Source organism: Gavia stellata, chromosome 7 (genome assembly GCF_030936135.1).
Source record: "Gavia stellata isolate bGavSte3 chromosome 7, bGavSte3.hap2, whole genome shotgun sequence".
NCBI lineage: Eukaryota > Metazoa > Chordata > Aves > Gaviiformes > Gaviidae > Gavia > Gavia stellata.
In genome coordinates, this window is record NC_082600.1 from 49,825,847 (window position 1) to 49,839,332 (window position 13,486).

Here is a 13,486-nt window from a genome sequence, read left to right on the forward strand (position 1 = left end):
TCATACCCACAGTTGCAATATCTAATATAGCTAACTAAGCAACCATTCATTTTAAGCTGTTTGCAAAACTGTTGTCTTGTGCTGTTAAAAAAAAAAAAAAAGGAAAACACCGTAACGGCCAAAGAAAATTGCCTTTATGCAAAGTTTAATCTAAATAAATGAGCATTAACAGACCAAAGACCTCCCATAGGTGTGAACGCGCAGCCCTCCAAGCTCAGGGGAAGGCTGGCGCTCCACGCACTGGAGACAGCACCTACTTGCGCAGCAGCCACGGAGCACACTGCTGCCTTCGTCCAGAGAGGTGCCCCTCCAGATGCAGAAGAGATTGTGCTGCTGTTTGAGTACGGCAGGATATATAGCGGCATTTGTGGTTTAAAGAGGATTAGTTTGTCCTTTGTCCTTATTCTGGCTGTATTTTGAGCCATACAATGGCCTTTTCTAGGAATACTGGTAAACATGAAAAAGCAAACAAGAGATGCAGGTATTTTATTTTGTAGATCCACTGCTACCGCTTCACCCTACCTAGGACAAAAATTTGGTAGGAAAAAACCCCACCAACTATTTTAGCACGATTGAAAAGCTTTCCTGCTCTTCGGTTCTGCCTTGAGCCCCATTGCAAGGATAACCAAAATGGGACGAGAGGACTGGGAACCAGTATAAATGCCCACTGAAAGCAACCGCCACCTCGGGGGATGTTGCTGGTACAGTAACACTTGACGTGACCTGTATTAAGAGGTGGGTACCCGGTCCTGGCACCCAAAGAGGCCGACAGCAGCTGAGCCCTCACCACCTCTTACCAGTTTGCTGAAACCAACCGCTTCGGTCATCTCACTGCTATCCAAGGCGGCTCATTTCAGGCTTTAAAACCCACACAGAAGTCTATTCAGCTGAAGTATGCAACAGTCACGTTATTTTTGCCACTCGAAGAGCTCTTGCCCTTTCAGCGACACAACAGCTAGGAAAGAGAGAGAGGGGTAGCGTTTGAAAGCTTAACCCTACCCCTCCTCGCCTCAGAGGGAACGCGTAGGAGTCCGTTGCGTTCGGCGGAGCGAGGAGCTGGGAAGATCCCCGTCGCCCATGGGGGAGGGCCGAGGAGGTGCGTGCTTCCCTGTCAAAGCTCAGGCAAACATTCAGGACACAGGCAGCAAAACATCAACACACTTTACTGAAATATCAGTTTCTTTAGTATGTTACAGAAAAGCTTATGAACATATATAATGTACACAAAAGGCAGACTTTGTAAAATAAAAAGGTCTTCTTTTATAAAAAAATTAAAAAGTCAAAGTAAAGTGCATGAAACAGTTTTTCCTCCACTTTAACTATGCCGTCAAAGTCTTAGCACACAGCCACGTTTTTTAAAACCTGGGAGATCCTCTTGCGTCACCCAGTAGTCAGTTACTTTACTGGTCAGATGAAGGGGTGATGGTGAGGATTACAAACAAACGCGTAAGAACCGGAAGAGTTTTAACCCGGGGCATCCACAACAAAGACTAAGAGCTAAGGGAACACGGGCTTCCTACACACTTCTCATCGACAGGGTCTAGCAATCGGCAGAAAGGTTCACGCTCGTTAAAGAAAACCGGTAAGAAAGAAGCTTCATAAATAGGGCAGCTTCGCTAGTTAGGGGCTCCCCTATGGCGCAATCGGTCCTTGGTCTATGAAGATCAACGTTCATACTTAAATACGCTGTTGCGAAAGGAAGAATACATATTAAAAAAAAAAAAAGTTTCCGCCTGCCTCCTTTGGAAGGAAAAGGTGGTCGACCCCAACCCCGGCAAGACGAGGGCTTCGCTGCGGGCTCCCTGGCAGGGCGAGTGCGCGGGCAGAGCGTAGGGGCTGCCGCCGCCTCTCCTCCCCCCGAGCCCCGGCAGCGGGGCCCCGGCCCGGAGCTGCGCTGCGACCGCCCCGACGGCGCTCCGCATCGCCGGGGGCGCCCGGCGCGGCCGCTCCCCTCGGCACCGCGCCCCGCTCCGGCGGAGGGGAGGGGAGGGGGCGCGGGGGGCAGCGGCCCCCGCCGCGGGGCCGTCAGAGCCGGGCGGCCTGGGCGCGGCAGTGGGCGATGTGGCGGTGGACGAAGTCGACGCGGGCCTGCAGCAGCTCGGCCTGCCGCTCCGAGAGGAAGCCGAGGCGCGCCCAGAGCGGCTCCCGCGCCCGGTAGCGGCGGCGCAGCTCGGCGGCAGCGCTGCGGCGGCGGTGCAGCTCGGCCACGCGCCGCGCCGTGCCCTCGCGGAAGACGCAGACGGAGCGGAGCAGCGGCTCGTTGTAGGGGTCCCACATGGCGAGGAGGCGGTAGCCGTGCACCAGCCCCGCCTCGTTGTCCAGGAAGACGAGCCCGCCGTCGGGGCCGCGGAGCAGGTTGCTGGTGGCGCGGCGCATCACCCGCGGGTCCCACTGCAGGCTGAAGAGGTTGCTGACCAGGCGGTCGAAGTTGGCCGTCAGGTAGTCGAAGAGGATCAGGTCGCTCCACTGCACCAGCTCCACCAGCTGCGACGGCGGCAGGCCGCCCAGCTCCCCCGCCGACAGCGGCCGCAGCCGCCGCCCGCCGCCCGCCTCGGCGCCCCAGGGCGCGGGGGCCACCACGGCGGTCAGGTTGTCCACCCAGCGGGTCAGGCTGACGACGGCGCCCTCGGCCCAGTGCGAGCCGCGCAGCTCCTCCCGCACCGGCTCCCACTGCCGCCCGCGGGCCTCCACCAGGGCGAGGGCCAGCGGCGGCAGCCGCTCCTGCATGCCCAGCACGCCGGCCAGGTGGTAGGAGAGCGCCTCGCCCTGGATCTGCTCCGGGCTGATGCCGTAGCGGACGCAGGCGCGGCTCCCGTCCGACAGCCGCGCCAGCCGGTTGGAGCTGCGCCCGCAGCCGCCCCGCTCCAGCGAGGCCACGCGGGCGGCGCGGGCGGCCGCCAGCCAGGCCGCCGCCTCCTCCGCCGCGAAGCCCGGCGGCACCTGCCGCTCCAGCTCCCGGCTCCAGAAGATGCCCCGCTCCACCGGGGAGGCGCCGGCCGGCGGCGGCGAGGCGGCGCCGGCGAACCGCCCCTCGCCGCCCCGCTCCTCCCGGCCCGCCGCCGGCACCGCCAGCAGCGCCCGGAAAGTTTTCTGCCCGCCGCCGGGCTCGCCCCGCGCCGCCGCCGAGCGCCCCCAGCCCCCCCGCCCGGGGGGCGGCCCCGGCCCCGGCCGCGGCTCCGGCTCCCGCCGCGCCGCCGCCTCCCGCCGCGGCAGCACGGTCCAGAGCCCCGGCAGAGCGCCCAGCAGCAGCAGCCCCAGCACGGGCAGGGGGCCCGGCGCGGCCCGCCTCGCCCGCTTCATCCTCCCGCCGCCTCACGCCGCTGCCGCGGGACGCGGCGGCGGTGCAGCCCCGCCGCTCGGCCGCTCGGCGCGGCGCTGGCGCATGGCCGCGGGCCGGGCCGCCCGCCCGGGGAGCGGCAGCGGCAGCAGGCGAGCGCGGCCAGCCCCGCCGGCGGCCCCGCGCTGTGTGCGCCCCGCTCCGCCGGCGGCCGGGAGGCACGGGCGCCCGCACCACGTGGGGGAGCGCCCGGCCCGCCCCGTCCCCCGGCGCGGCCCTCCGCTTAAAGCGGCGATGCGGCGGCGGCGGGCCCACCGGCGGCGGGGCGCCCCGTCGGGGAGGCGGAAGGCGCGCGGGGGCCGCCCGCCCGCGGGGAGGGAGAGCGCTGCGGCGGGGGCGCCCGGCCCGGCCGCTTCCTCCTCCTCCTCCTCCTCCTCCCCGCCGCCGGCAGCACAAAGGAGCCTGCACACCGAGGGAGGGAGAGAGGGAGGGGGGGAAGGCGGCGCGCACGCCGCCGGGACCGCCCCCCGCGCCCGTGCGCGGGCTCCCGCGGAGCCTCCGGGCGCCCCCGCGCCGCCTCCCGCCCACGGCGGGGTCGCGCCGCGGTCACCGGCGGATCGCCCCCCCCCCCCCCCCGGGCTGGAGGGCCGGGAGCCGGCCGGCGGTGGCACAAAGGGGTGGCCCGAGGCACGCGAGCCACGCCGCGCGCGTGGAGCACGTGGGCGCCCGGGTACGCGCGGGGGCACGCGCAGCCGTCCGCCCGAGCGGCCTTAACGCCCGGCACCACGCCGGGACACTGCGGCGTGACGCCCAGTCTCCCCACCGCGCGCGGCCGCCGCTGACCGTGGGCGAGGCGCGGTCGTGGGACCCCACGGAGCGTCACCTCCTCCCGCTCGGGCGCGGGACGGGCGGTGCGGGGCTCGGCTGCGGGGCGGGCAGCGCCCTTCGCCTTCGCACACGCCGGGGCTCTGCGGCCCGCTCGCCCGTCACGCGTGTCGCGGCGCGAGCGGTGCGGCCCCCGGCGCTTAGACACACACACGCACACACCCACACCCCCCCGCCCCGAGAGGAGTCCCCCAGCCTGCGGAGCCGTCGGCGGGGCACGGGCCCGCCCCGCGGGGTGTCCTGCCCGAGGGACAGCCAGCCCTTCCCCGCGAGTTCTCCCCCGCGGAGGTCCTCAGGGGGTGCACGGGCCGCGTAGAAGAGCAGCTATTTCCCTGCGCCCCCATTTCCAGTCTCCCGCTTTCCCAAGGCGGGGGAGCTGCCCTTGCTCCTTCTGCGTTTTACGGGAGACCTCCCTTGGGAAGAGCAGGCTGGTGAGCCCCTTCCCTCCCGCAGCCAGTGCCCGGGCTCTCCTCCAGCGTCCTTACTGGAGTCAGCTCGGCGAAGCAAAGCCACGGCGTACGGGATCTTAAACATCGCAAGGGAAAAGAAAAAAAAAAAAGGAAAAAAAAATAATCCCTTTCTCTTTCTCGCCTCCTCATTTCTCCCCGCTCTCTTGAGATGCCACAACGGCTCCTGGTTTTCCAACCGCCGCAGTCTTCCAGGTTGGACGGAGTGCGATTTATTTGCTTTTACTGTAAGAGAAAGGGGACTCCCTCTTTTCCAGGATTCCGTTAAAAAGAGTCAAACTCCCCCAATCCCCCTTGACCACTCCCAAGAAACCCCACCGCAAGCAGGAGCCGAATTCCCTGTCCTTCGCCCCAAATCCCCCCGGAAAGCGGGACCCCACAGCCCCCCCAGGGCCGCCAGCGCCCTCTCCCAGCCCGCCCCCGCCGCGGCCGGCACCGCTTCTCCCGCGGCCCCCGGCGGAGGGCGGCCGCCCGCGCCCCCGGGGAACGGAGCGAGGCGAGCGCTTCCCCCCGCTCCGCTCCCCCGGAGCCGGCCCGTCGTGTCGCACCAGCTCCTCCCGCCGGCCACGGCGCCGAGCTGCACCCACCGGCACCGGCACCGGGCAGCCTGCCCCCGCCGCCCCGCTCCCCCCCCGCCCCAGGCCGGGGGGAGCGACTCTAGGAAGAAGCCCTTGGGGGGCGAAGGGCTGGCTCCCGGGCGGAGGGGTCTCTTGGCAAGGAGGGGGAGTGCCAGCGCGGGAGGGACAGCCAGCGCGCTCCAAAATCGCGGCTGATGCCTTTTCTAGCAGCAAGACCCGGCATCTAACTGCGGCTGTTGCAACCGGGGGCAGCGGTGCTGGGGGGGGGGGGGGGGTCCCTCATGCCCCTAGGGACCTGCTGAAATAACGAGAAATAAGTCACCACCCTGGCTTCCCTCAGATGCAATACAAGCTGCAATCGTTCCTCTTGCTACCCACAAATTGAGGCCTCACGCTACTCCCACCCCAAAGCCTCACGGCCAGATGCTGCTTTACACTTTCACCCTCTGAAGCCGCAGGGTGAAGAGCAGGTGCGTGATTTGGGGCTGGTGATTGCGGCCGGTAAGAACAGCATGACGGCACTAAGCAGGAGGCTGTTATCCAACACCCGGCTGAGTATTTTTACCAAAGAAATGGCACAGAATTGCCTCTGTTCTCTGCCACTTTCTGGCTTGAAATAGATTTAAGGAAACTCATACCTTGTTGGAAAAGGACTGAAAGCAGAAAATGAACGTTATTCCATACATAGGTTGGACATGTATTTTCATTTAAATCACACAGAATCACTAAAGTTGGAAAAGACCTGTAAGATCATCAAGTCCAACCACCAACCCAACCCCACCATGCCCATTAAACCACGTCCCACAGTGCCTCGTCCACACGTTCCTTGAACACCTCCAGGGATGGTGACTCCACCACCTCCCTGGGCAGCCTCTTCCAGTGCTTCACCACCCTCTCAGGAAAGACATTTTTCCTAATATCCAGCCTAAACCTCCCCTGGCGCAACTTGAGGCTGTTTCCTTCTTGTCCTGTCTCTAGTCACTTGGGAGAAGAGACCAACACCCACCTCACCACAACCCCCTTTCAGGCAGTTGTAGAGAGCGATGAGGTCTCCCCTCAGCCTCCTCTTCTCCGGACTGAACAACCCCAGCTCCCTCAGCCGCTCCTCGTAAGATTTGCATTTCTTTCAGGGTGAATTATGCTTATAGTGAGCATCCAGCTGCCGGCACCTGCACTGGGAAGCCCCCCTGGAGAAGTACCATCGCCGTGGATAAGGACACCACATTTCCTGTTATTAAGGTGAATATAAGCCCCACCTTATGCGTGACATTCATTTGAATTACAGCTTGCCTCTTCTAAGCTAAGCAGTTAATCAACAGGCTATACTGTGTCTACACCCTTAAATCAATAGCTGGGAAAACAGCATCTCCCCCACATAGTCAGCCTCCTAACTACGCTACCTGGAAGGAGAACAAGCCAGAGTTTTGCTGAGCCGTCCTGCTGGCTAATAGTCCCGCTTACAAGCTGGAGTATTTTTAAAACCAGGCAACTGGTAGAGGGTTAAACATCAGCCAAGCTGACGTGCTGTTCAATTTACAGCATGTTAAGCATTCCTGAAACTGTGATCACTGATATATTTGGGTCAATCAGATGTCTTGTTACCGCTTTGCAGACATTGCAATGAGCAGCTTGGAGATAAAGGAGAACGGCCTCCAGGCTTCTCAGCCCTATACTGGGGAAGGGAGAACTGGCCACTGGCCAGGCCCAGAACCCTAGCAAGTAAAAAGAAAGCAAAATAATTTCTGGCTTCCCTACGTTGTTTCTTGTATTAACTTGATTTTAGCTGCCTGACAAAGTTAGGCTTATAGAACACCTAGCTGCTAGTGTTTCGCACTGATTGCAGCCTACTGAAGGTTTTGTTCTCCTCATTCCCCTCCTGACCCCCGGTACTCGGCTGCCTGGCGATGTGGGGTAGCTGTTGTTGCAGGCAGCAGTGATTCCTCCCATCAAAGGCAGAAGAAACAGGGACTGAACGGAGACTTCAAGATTTCTCCCCTGCAGTGAAAGTTTTTTCGTGCTCAAGTCAAAGGCCAAACTCTAATGGGCTTTGATAGGATTAGGATCACGGGGAAGCAGACGGGAGCTTTACTTTTCTGGACACAGCGTGCCTGTGCTGGACTCGAGGGGCCCTGCCTCTGCCAGCAATCTCTGCTGGGCGAGGAAAGGCTGGCAAAGCAGGCGCAGAGCGAGCCTCCATTGCACCAGAGCCCGAAACTACCAACAGCTCCAAAGCACCCAGAGATCCACCAGTGCTCTCCGGGCAGGAGGGAGCCTCCTCCCATGGCTGGGAGAGGGGACGCAGCTGCAGCCCGCTGCGGGGAGGACAGCTTGGGAGGGCTGCCCCCGCCATGCGTAGGCACCCTCTGGCTCCGGCAAGTTCTGGCCTGTGGTAGCATTGCGTGCCTTCATCTGACACCCTCCCACAGCTCAAGGCTTCGGCACAACCCCCGTCTTTCAGAGGCATTGCCATGGAAGTTATTTCCCAGCACAGACCTTTTTTGACTACCGAGATTAGTTCCCCCCCCCAATCCTTCCCAGACTCATGGAAATTTCTCTCCCTGAGTACTGACAGACACTTTCTGTTCATCATTGGTTTTGGCGTATGCCCGATGCCAGCTCTAACTCACCTCAGCGCCAAGTTACTGAGGCTGGTGGCTGCCACAGCAACCTCAGCAAGGCTGCGAGCTCCTTCCCTGGAGACTGCAGTGGCTGAGCCTGAGCTATTGCTTCACCGTGATCTTGCTCAGTAGCACAACACACGGAGTCCTTCGATTACTCTGAATTGTTGTTCAGGATCCTGGGAGGGGTGGGAATAAGGTCTTTTTACTCCAGACCAGCATAGTTTTTCTAGATTTCACCCTCCTAAGACTTTTTATACAGTTTGTTCCCACCTTGAGTACTTTTCCAGCTCTATCTGCGCTCTTTCTTCTTTATCTGTCACATTACCAAACACCTCTATTTCTATCCAGCATTTCCTCAGCTGTCCCTGAGCAGCTTGTTCCACCCCTATTTAGCAGCTTTGGCTCCTGATGCCAATGAGCTCCCAAACTAGTGATAGCCATTTTTTTAAATGGGACTGCCTGAGACGGCTGTCAGGAGAGGAACACCGAGCACAGGGTGCAATGCGTCTGCACCGGTGGAACTGGGGATGTGAAAGCTGCTGCAGACAGGCTGTAGCGAAACGACGCCCCTGCTTCCTCAGTGCTGCATGTTCCTGTCCCTCCACACTTCTCTTTGTGTTTTGAGCCACTGGATCAGTGAAAATGTGGGTCTCGGGAGCCTCCCATCACGGCAGTATGAGCTCTCCACGTCCCAGTAGCCTATACTGGCTGATTTACAGCACTGCTTTTCTGCTGATGACAGGTTCCTCCTGACGCAGCCTCCCCAGTGCCAGCTTACTTGGCGGTGAGAGCACCTGGGCTGCCCTTCTGCGCTGCCTGACCCTGCGTTGTCCTGGAGGAATGGCAGCTCCCAAACAGAGCCCCTCGTCCATGTGGCCTGTGCATTTCGATTCTTCCCTTTGCAAGGAAGTTCCTCAGACTAGCTGCCTAGGGAAGAGGAGCTGTGCCTGCAAAGCTGCCTAGTACAGATGCAGGGTTACCATCAAAACAATGCTACTGCCAGTACAGCTTGTTTCTCTTGGGGAAGGGTGGGAATTTTGGAATAAACTGTATTGGCAAAAAGTGTGCAAAAACGTTATGTGCTTAGTGTCATTATAAGTTCTTTCCACACTAGGAGTGCTTTGTACAAATATATCAGCGATGCAGCCCATGCATATGCCTGACTATGGCTCTGTCAAGGTGGATTTGTGTTTCTCAACCGAAAAAAAGCATCCCTGATGATGAGCTATTCCAGCAACCCAAGGGCAGGATTTATAGCTGGTTGTGACTGGGGGAGGGCTGAAGAAGTTAAGGTGCTCTGCATTTCATAGCAGGGAGGTGAACGTTAGAGACCTTGCCCTGCAGGCACGCTGGCAATTTCTGCAAGTATTTACAAACTTGTCTCAGCTTGGAATAGAGAAATCTGGAAGCTTTTCTGTCGCTTTGACTCCATAGTTGATTTTGTAGAAAAGCTCCCAGACAGATGGGACTCTACAAGGATTTTTTTTTGTAATCTGAAGCACCATGTAGAACATGAAGCTAGGCAATTTCCGTACACAGAACGGATCCTATCTCCCCTGCACTCTGGGACTCTCTGTTTTTAGTATCTGTGACTCTGCTTTTAATATCAAAGCAATAAATGAGTAAGTGCTTGAGCTCTTGTGCCTGGCTCTTGAAAGGGTTTGTAAGACTTGTCAGGTGCCTGATGATGCTCAGTCAGTTAGGGGATTTGTTCTCATCCCTATTAAAGGTGAACTGCAAAGACAGAAAGAAATTTGTGTTATGCTCAGACTCATGTTCTCGGGGTCTCCGACAAACAGGCTCTGGAGAACAGTCATGAAAGAAATACACTGGAATGATAGGTCAGCAGCATCCCTTATAAAAATACAACCCAGCCTCCCCAGACAGCTGATGATTCAGCTGGAGGATTTTCCATATAAACAACATCAGGCACGATGGCCTTGCTTTCCATGGCTTGGGGTGAGATCTTTGGCTGATCTCAACTGGCAAAGCTGCATGGCGGTGAGCGGCTCACCGAAACTTGCAGCATCCACCTTAGAATGGTCCTGGGAGGTCACCACTCCCTGCTCCCCCTGAAATACAGTCCATTCTGGAGGGAAACACAGTAGCTGTTTGTGCCCGTTACAAAAAATGCGGGTTTTTTAGGGCAGGAGGTGAAGAGGTTCAAGAAACCTCTTCAAGTGAAACTGCTGAGGCCATTTAAGGAGACAAAAGGTAATTACCACATGAGAGGATAAATAATGCATTGGGTACTAGCCTCTGCTTTTGGGCTGGGTTTCCCGAAGGGTCAAATCCCATGGCCTGCAATATTCATGTCATATATATCGATAGCTTTTCTCCTCTCCTTCTTCTGGCTGCAAAAACATGTGAGCGAAGAATATTGTTCAACACAGTTCACAGCAATTCCGGGCACCTGCCCTGGTGTAGCATAACGGAAGACACAGGGGAAACCCAAACTCGGTGTCTTTCCAGAAGACGGAAGGTCAAACCACCTTGATAATAGCCAACAGACCTTCTTTCCTCCTGACCCATCCTGCAAACCCATGAAATTGTTCTTGAAGAAGTATGTATGATTTGGAAAGATGCTGCCTTTAGGTAGAGACTCTCCATCACCTTCTGGTAAGCCGGGCCAGGGGTTAAATGCCCTCACTATTAAAAATATCCTCACTTTAATGTGTTCTCCAGGCACTTAGCCCTGTGATGGGCCTGGTTAAAAACTGAGATGGACCAGACTTGATTAGAGGCCAGGCTACAGGTAGAGTTACTATTGTTACAAGAAGGGAAAAAATGGTTGTAAAATTTAGCTTCTACTGCAAAAATACACCCAGGACACATCTTAAACTTTTCAGCAAGTCCTAAAAATGTGCAGCTTTTGCACTGCCAGTGAAACTGTTCTAATTAGTCTTAAGGTAAAAACCCCGGCTGCGCCAGTGGATGGCCAGCTGTTCAGTTCTCTCTACGTGAAGCAGAGGAAAGGACCAGCTTAAATAGCAAACCCAGTTTCCAGGCCCCTAATATCTTCTCTCTGTTGTGTTGCCTGGAGAGGCAGCTGGAGTATTTCCAGGGACAGAGGAGCCCCTCCGGCTGCCAAGAGTGCCGGAGGGGGAAGACACAGAAGAAAGAAACGTATGAATTCCCTGGACCTTTGCTTTTCTTCCCCCAGCCTCTCCCCTCCTCGAAGGTGTTCTCTGCCCCTGCGTGAAGCTGTGAGGTGAGGTGGTGAGAAAGGGGGAGCAGTGTCCCAGTCCCTCTCCTTTGGCCCAGGGGCCCTGCCAGAGGAGGTCCTCGCCACACCGTGCCTGCCTGGCACAGGTTTTCCCAGCTCTGCCCGTCTCTGACCCACACCAGGCACCCCAGGGAGCCTGTAGCTTGCCCATAGGGCATCCCTGGCCTGACATTCAGTCACTTAGGGCCGTACAACAGCATGCCGGACCAGCAGCGTGCACATCAGCGTATGCAGCACCCTGTGAACTCCAGGATGTGACCCCCAGGCACATATGGGGAGCAAGTCTACTACTGAGGACAGGTATGGTCCCATCTCAGGTGACAGGATAGTCATGAGGCCACAGTGAGGCTCTCTCCTCGCTTGTGGGGACTCTTCCTTCCCCACAGTCTCTAGGGTTTTGTTTTGTCCAATTTTAAGTGACTCAAATGATGAGATTTCCACCCCTCCTAGCTCTATCCAGCAGACGTCTCTTCTGGGACCATTGACTGGGGCTGCAATTGCTGTTGTAAGAGTTTTTCTACACATTCCAGCTGTTGGGATCAAGTTATTGACTGACACTCTCAGTCTTCACTGAAGAAAATAAATAGGGTCTACCTTGATGTATGTAAGGACAGCCAAACTGTCTGAAGGTAAGCCAGCTGAGCCTGGCTGTGATCTAGCTGCATTAGCCAGGCTCCCTGTCTGAGCTCAGAAGCCTGGGTTCAGGTTATTAGCACAGGAGTACTGCCACGCTTGCATGACTAGCCTAAATGAAGACCCAAGTGGACTTATCAGTTTGGGTCTCTGCAACCGCAGCGATCCCTGCACCATGGTCCGTTCTGGGGTGGAGATGTTCCCTGTCAGGAGCCCTCCCGCTGACAGGGTGAGAAGCAGGAAACAAAAGAACTGCTCCCCCCCACCTGAGTCACGAAGGTGTCCCAGTTTTGAAGGTCCCAGCTCATGATTTTTCTGTGATTGGGGTTGGTGACATTGAGAAGTTCCCCTGCTGTGCACTCCACATCTTAATATGACCCATTTAAATTTCTAAGCCTTATTAAATACAGCATTAACATTCAATAAATGTCTCATTGATTACGTATTTACTTATCTGGTGTTTAACTAGCATTCTCTTAAGGAAAGAATAAAGAGTCAGAAGCACGTGATGTAAAAGGAACTGGGAAAGTACCCTTCAGAGGTTAAGGACTGCAGTCAGGAACTGAATCTGCCCAGTATCTAAGCACCATAAACATTTTTATATTCAATAGGTTTTATTACAAATACCATCATGCTTTCGTTAAATCAAAACGTATTTTAACTCTAAATGAAATCCAAACATTTTACCTACAAACAGGAAAACACTCCAGTTACTGCGTAGTGTAACTGGCCCAAAGCAAAACTTAGTTCCTCAGCTGCAAAGTCTATGGCTGGCAACCAACCAGCGCAGCACTGAGGAGTAACGCTGGCTAGTGGCTGGAGCTTTAGGCTGTGAAACTACAAAATAAAGATACAATTTACAGTTCTACCGTAGCTGGGCTGTACATTCTACCACATGCTCTGGTAGGGTACGCCTCCTCCACCTCGCCGGGGAAAGAGGTGCTGCTCGCCTTCCTCCAAAAGCCCAAGACAGGTTTAGGACTCCTGGCAGCCCATTTAAGCAGGGTCTAAGAGGCTCTATGTTGTGCTTACCACGTGCTGCACAAAGCATGTCTTTTGTCCAGAATGATGAAATACAAAAGCGTAAGAGTGGGTCTCTCTCTCAGCCTTTCTTGCACCCGATAGTTCGGCAAGACAGGTAACGGAGGTGTTAGTTTCTACACTGGCCCTACTGCATTTCCCCTCTGCGACATCGGGTGAGCCATGTAGCTTGCCCATGCCTCAGTTTCTCCACTTGCAGAATGGAATGCTGTGAAGATAAGTTATTTGATGGTGTCTAAAGAGGTCTTTGAGTTCTCCTTGAGAGCTGGGAAGAGCTGATGGACACTCAAGAAAGTCAACGCAGTAGAATTTAATTATTTTTGTTGTTGCTATACACTGTCATTTCACATAACTCTTGATTTGCATAGGACTGTGTCCTTCTCATTGATGTCAAACTAAATATGGGAAAAAAGCAAGAAGTTTTGGGGGATAAATGAGCTTCCCCATCTTCCAGACCAGTCAGTCTTCACCCCTGCTCAGCTCCCCGTTATCGCAGTCGAACTTCCCCAGTATGCAGGTGGGGAGGAAGAGCAGCACAGACGTTACAGAAAAGAGCTCTTTTTCCTCTGGGAAACCGACCAACATTTTTGTTTTAATTTAGCCCAGTTTCCTTGCAAATGACTTTCTATCTAGCTGTCGAACTTTCTGTAAACAGTTTAGTGAGAGTCATAAAATAAATCCCCCAAAGAAGAGAAAAATAAACATAGTCATGAGTTACTGAACTGAGCTCTCTCTTCCTCCTGCTCTTTGTTAGCCAT

General features: G+C 56.2%; 1 protein-coding gene across 1 annotated transcript; it reads right to left on the reverse strand.

The window, feature by feature from the left end:
- Positions 1–2,025: 2,025 nt before the first annotated feature.
- Positions 2,026–3,300, reverse strand: FJX1 (four-jointed box kinase 1). Its single transcript, XM_059819979.1, has one exon. It carries the CDS (start codon positions 3,298–3,300, stop codon positions 2,026–2,028), a length of 1,275 nt encoding a protein of 424 aa, XP_059675962.1.
- Positions 3,301–13,486: the final 10,186 nt, after the last annotated feature.

Bases quoted from the DNA above. Each gene is read 5' to 3' on its own strand.
- FJX1 (XM_059819979.1), bottom strand. From the start codon at position 3,300: ATGAAGCGGGCGAGGCGGGCCGCGCCGGGCCCCCTGCCCGTGCTGGGG.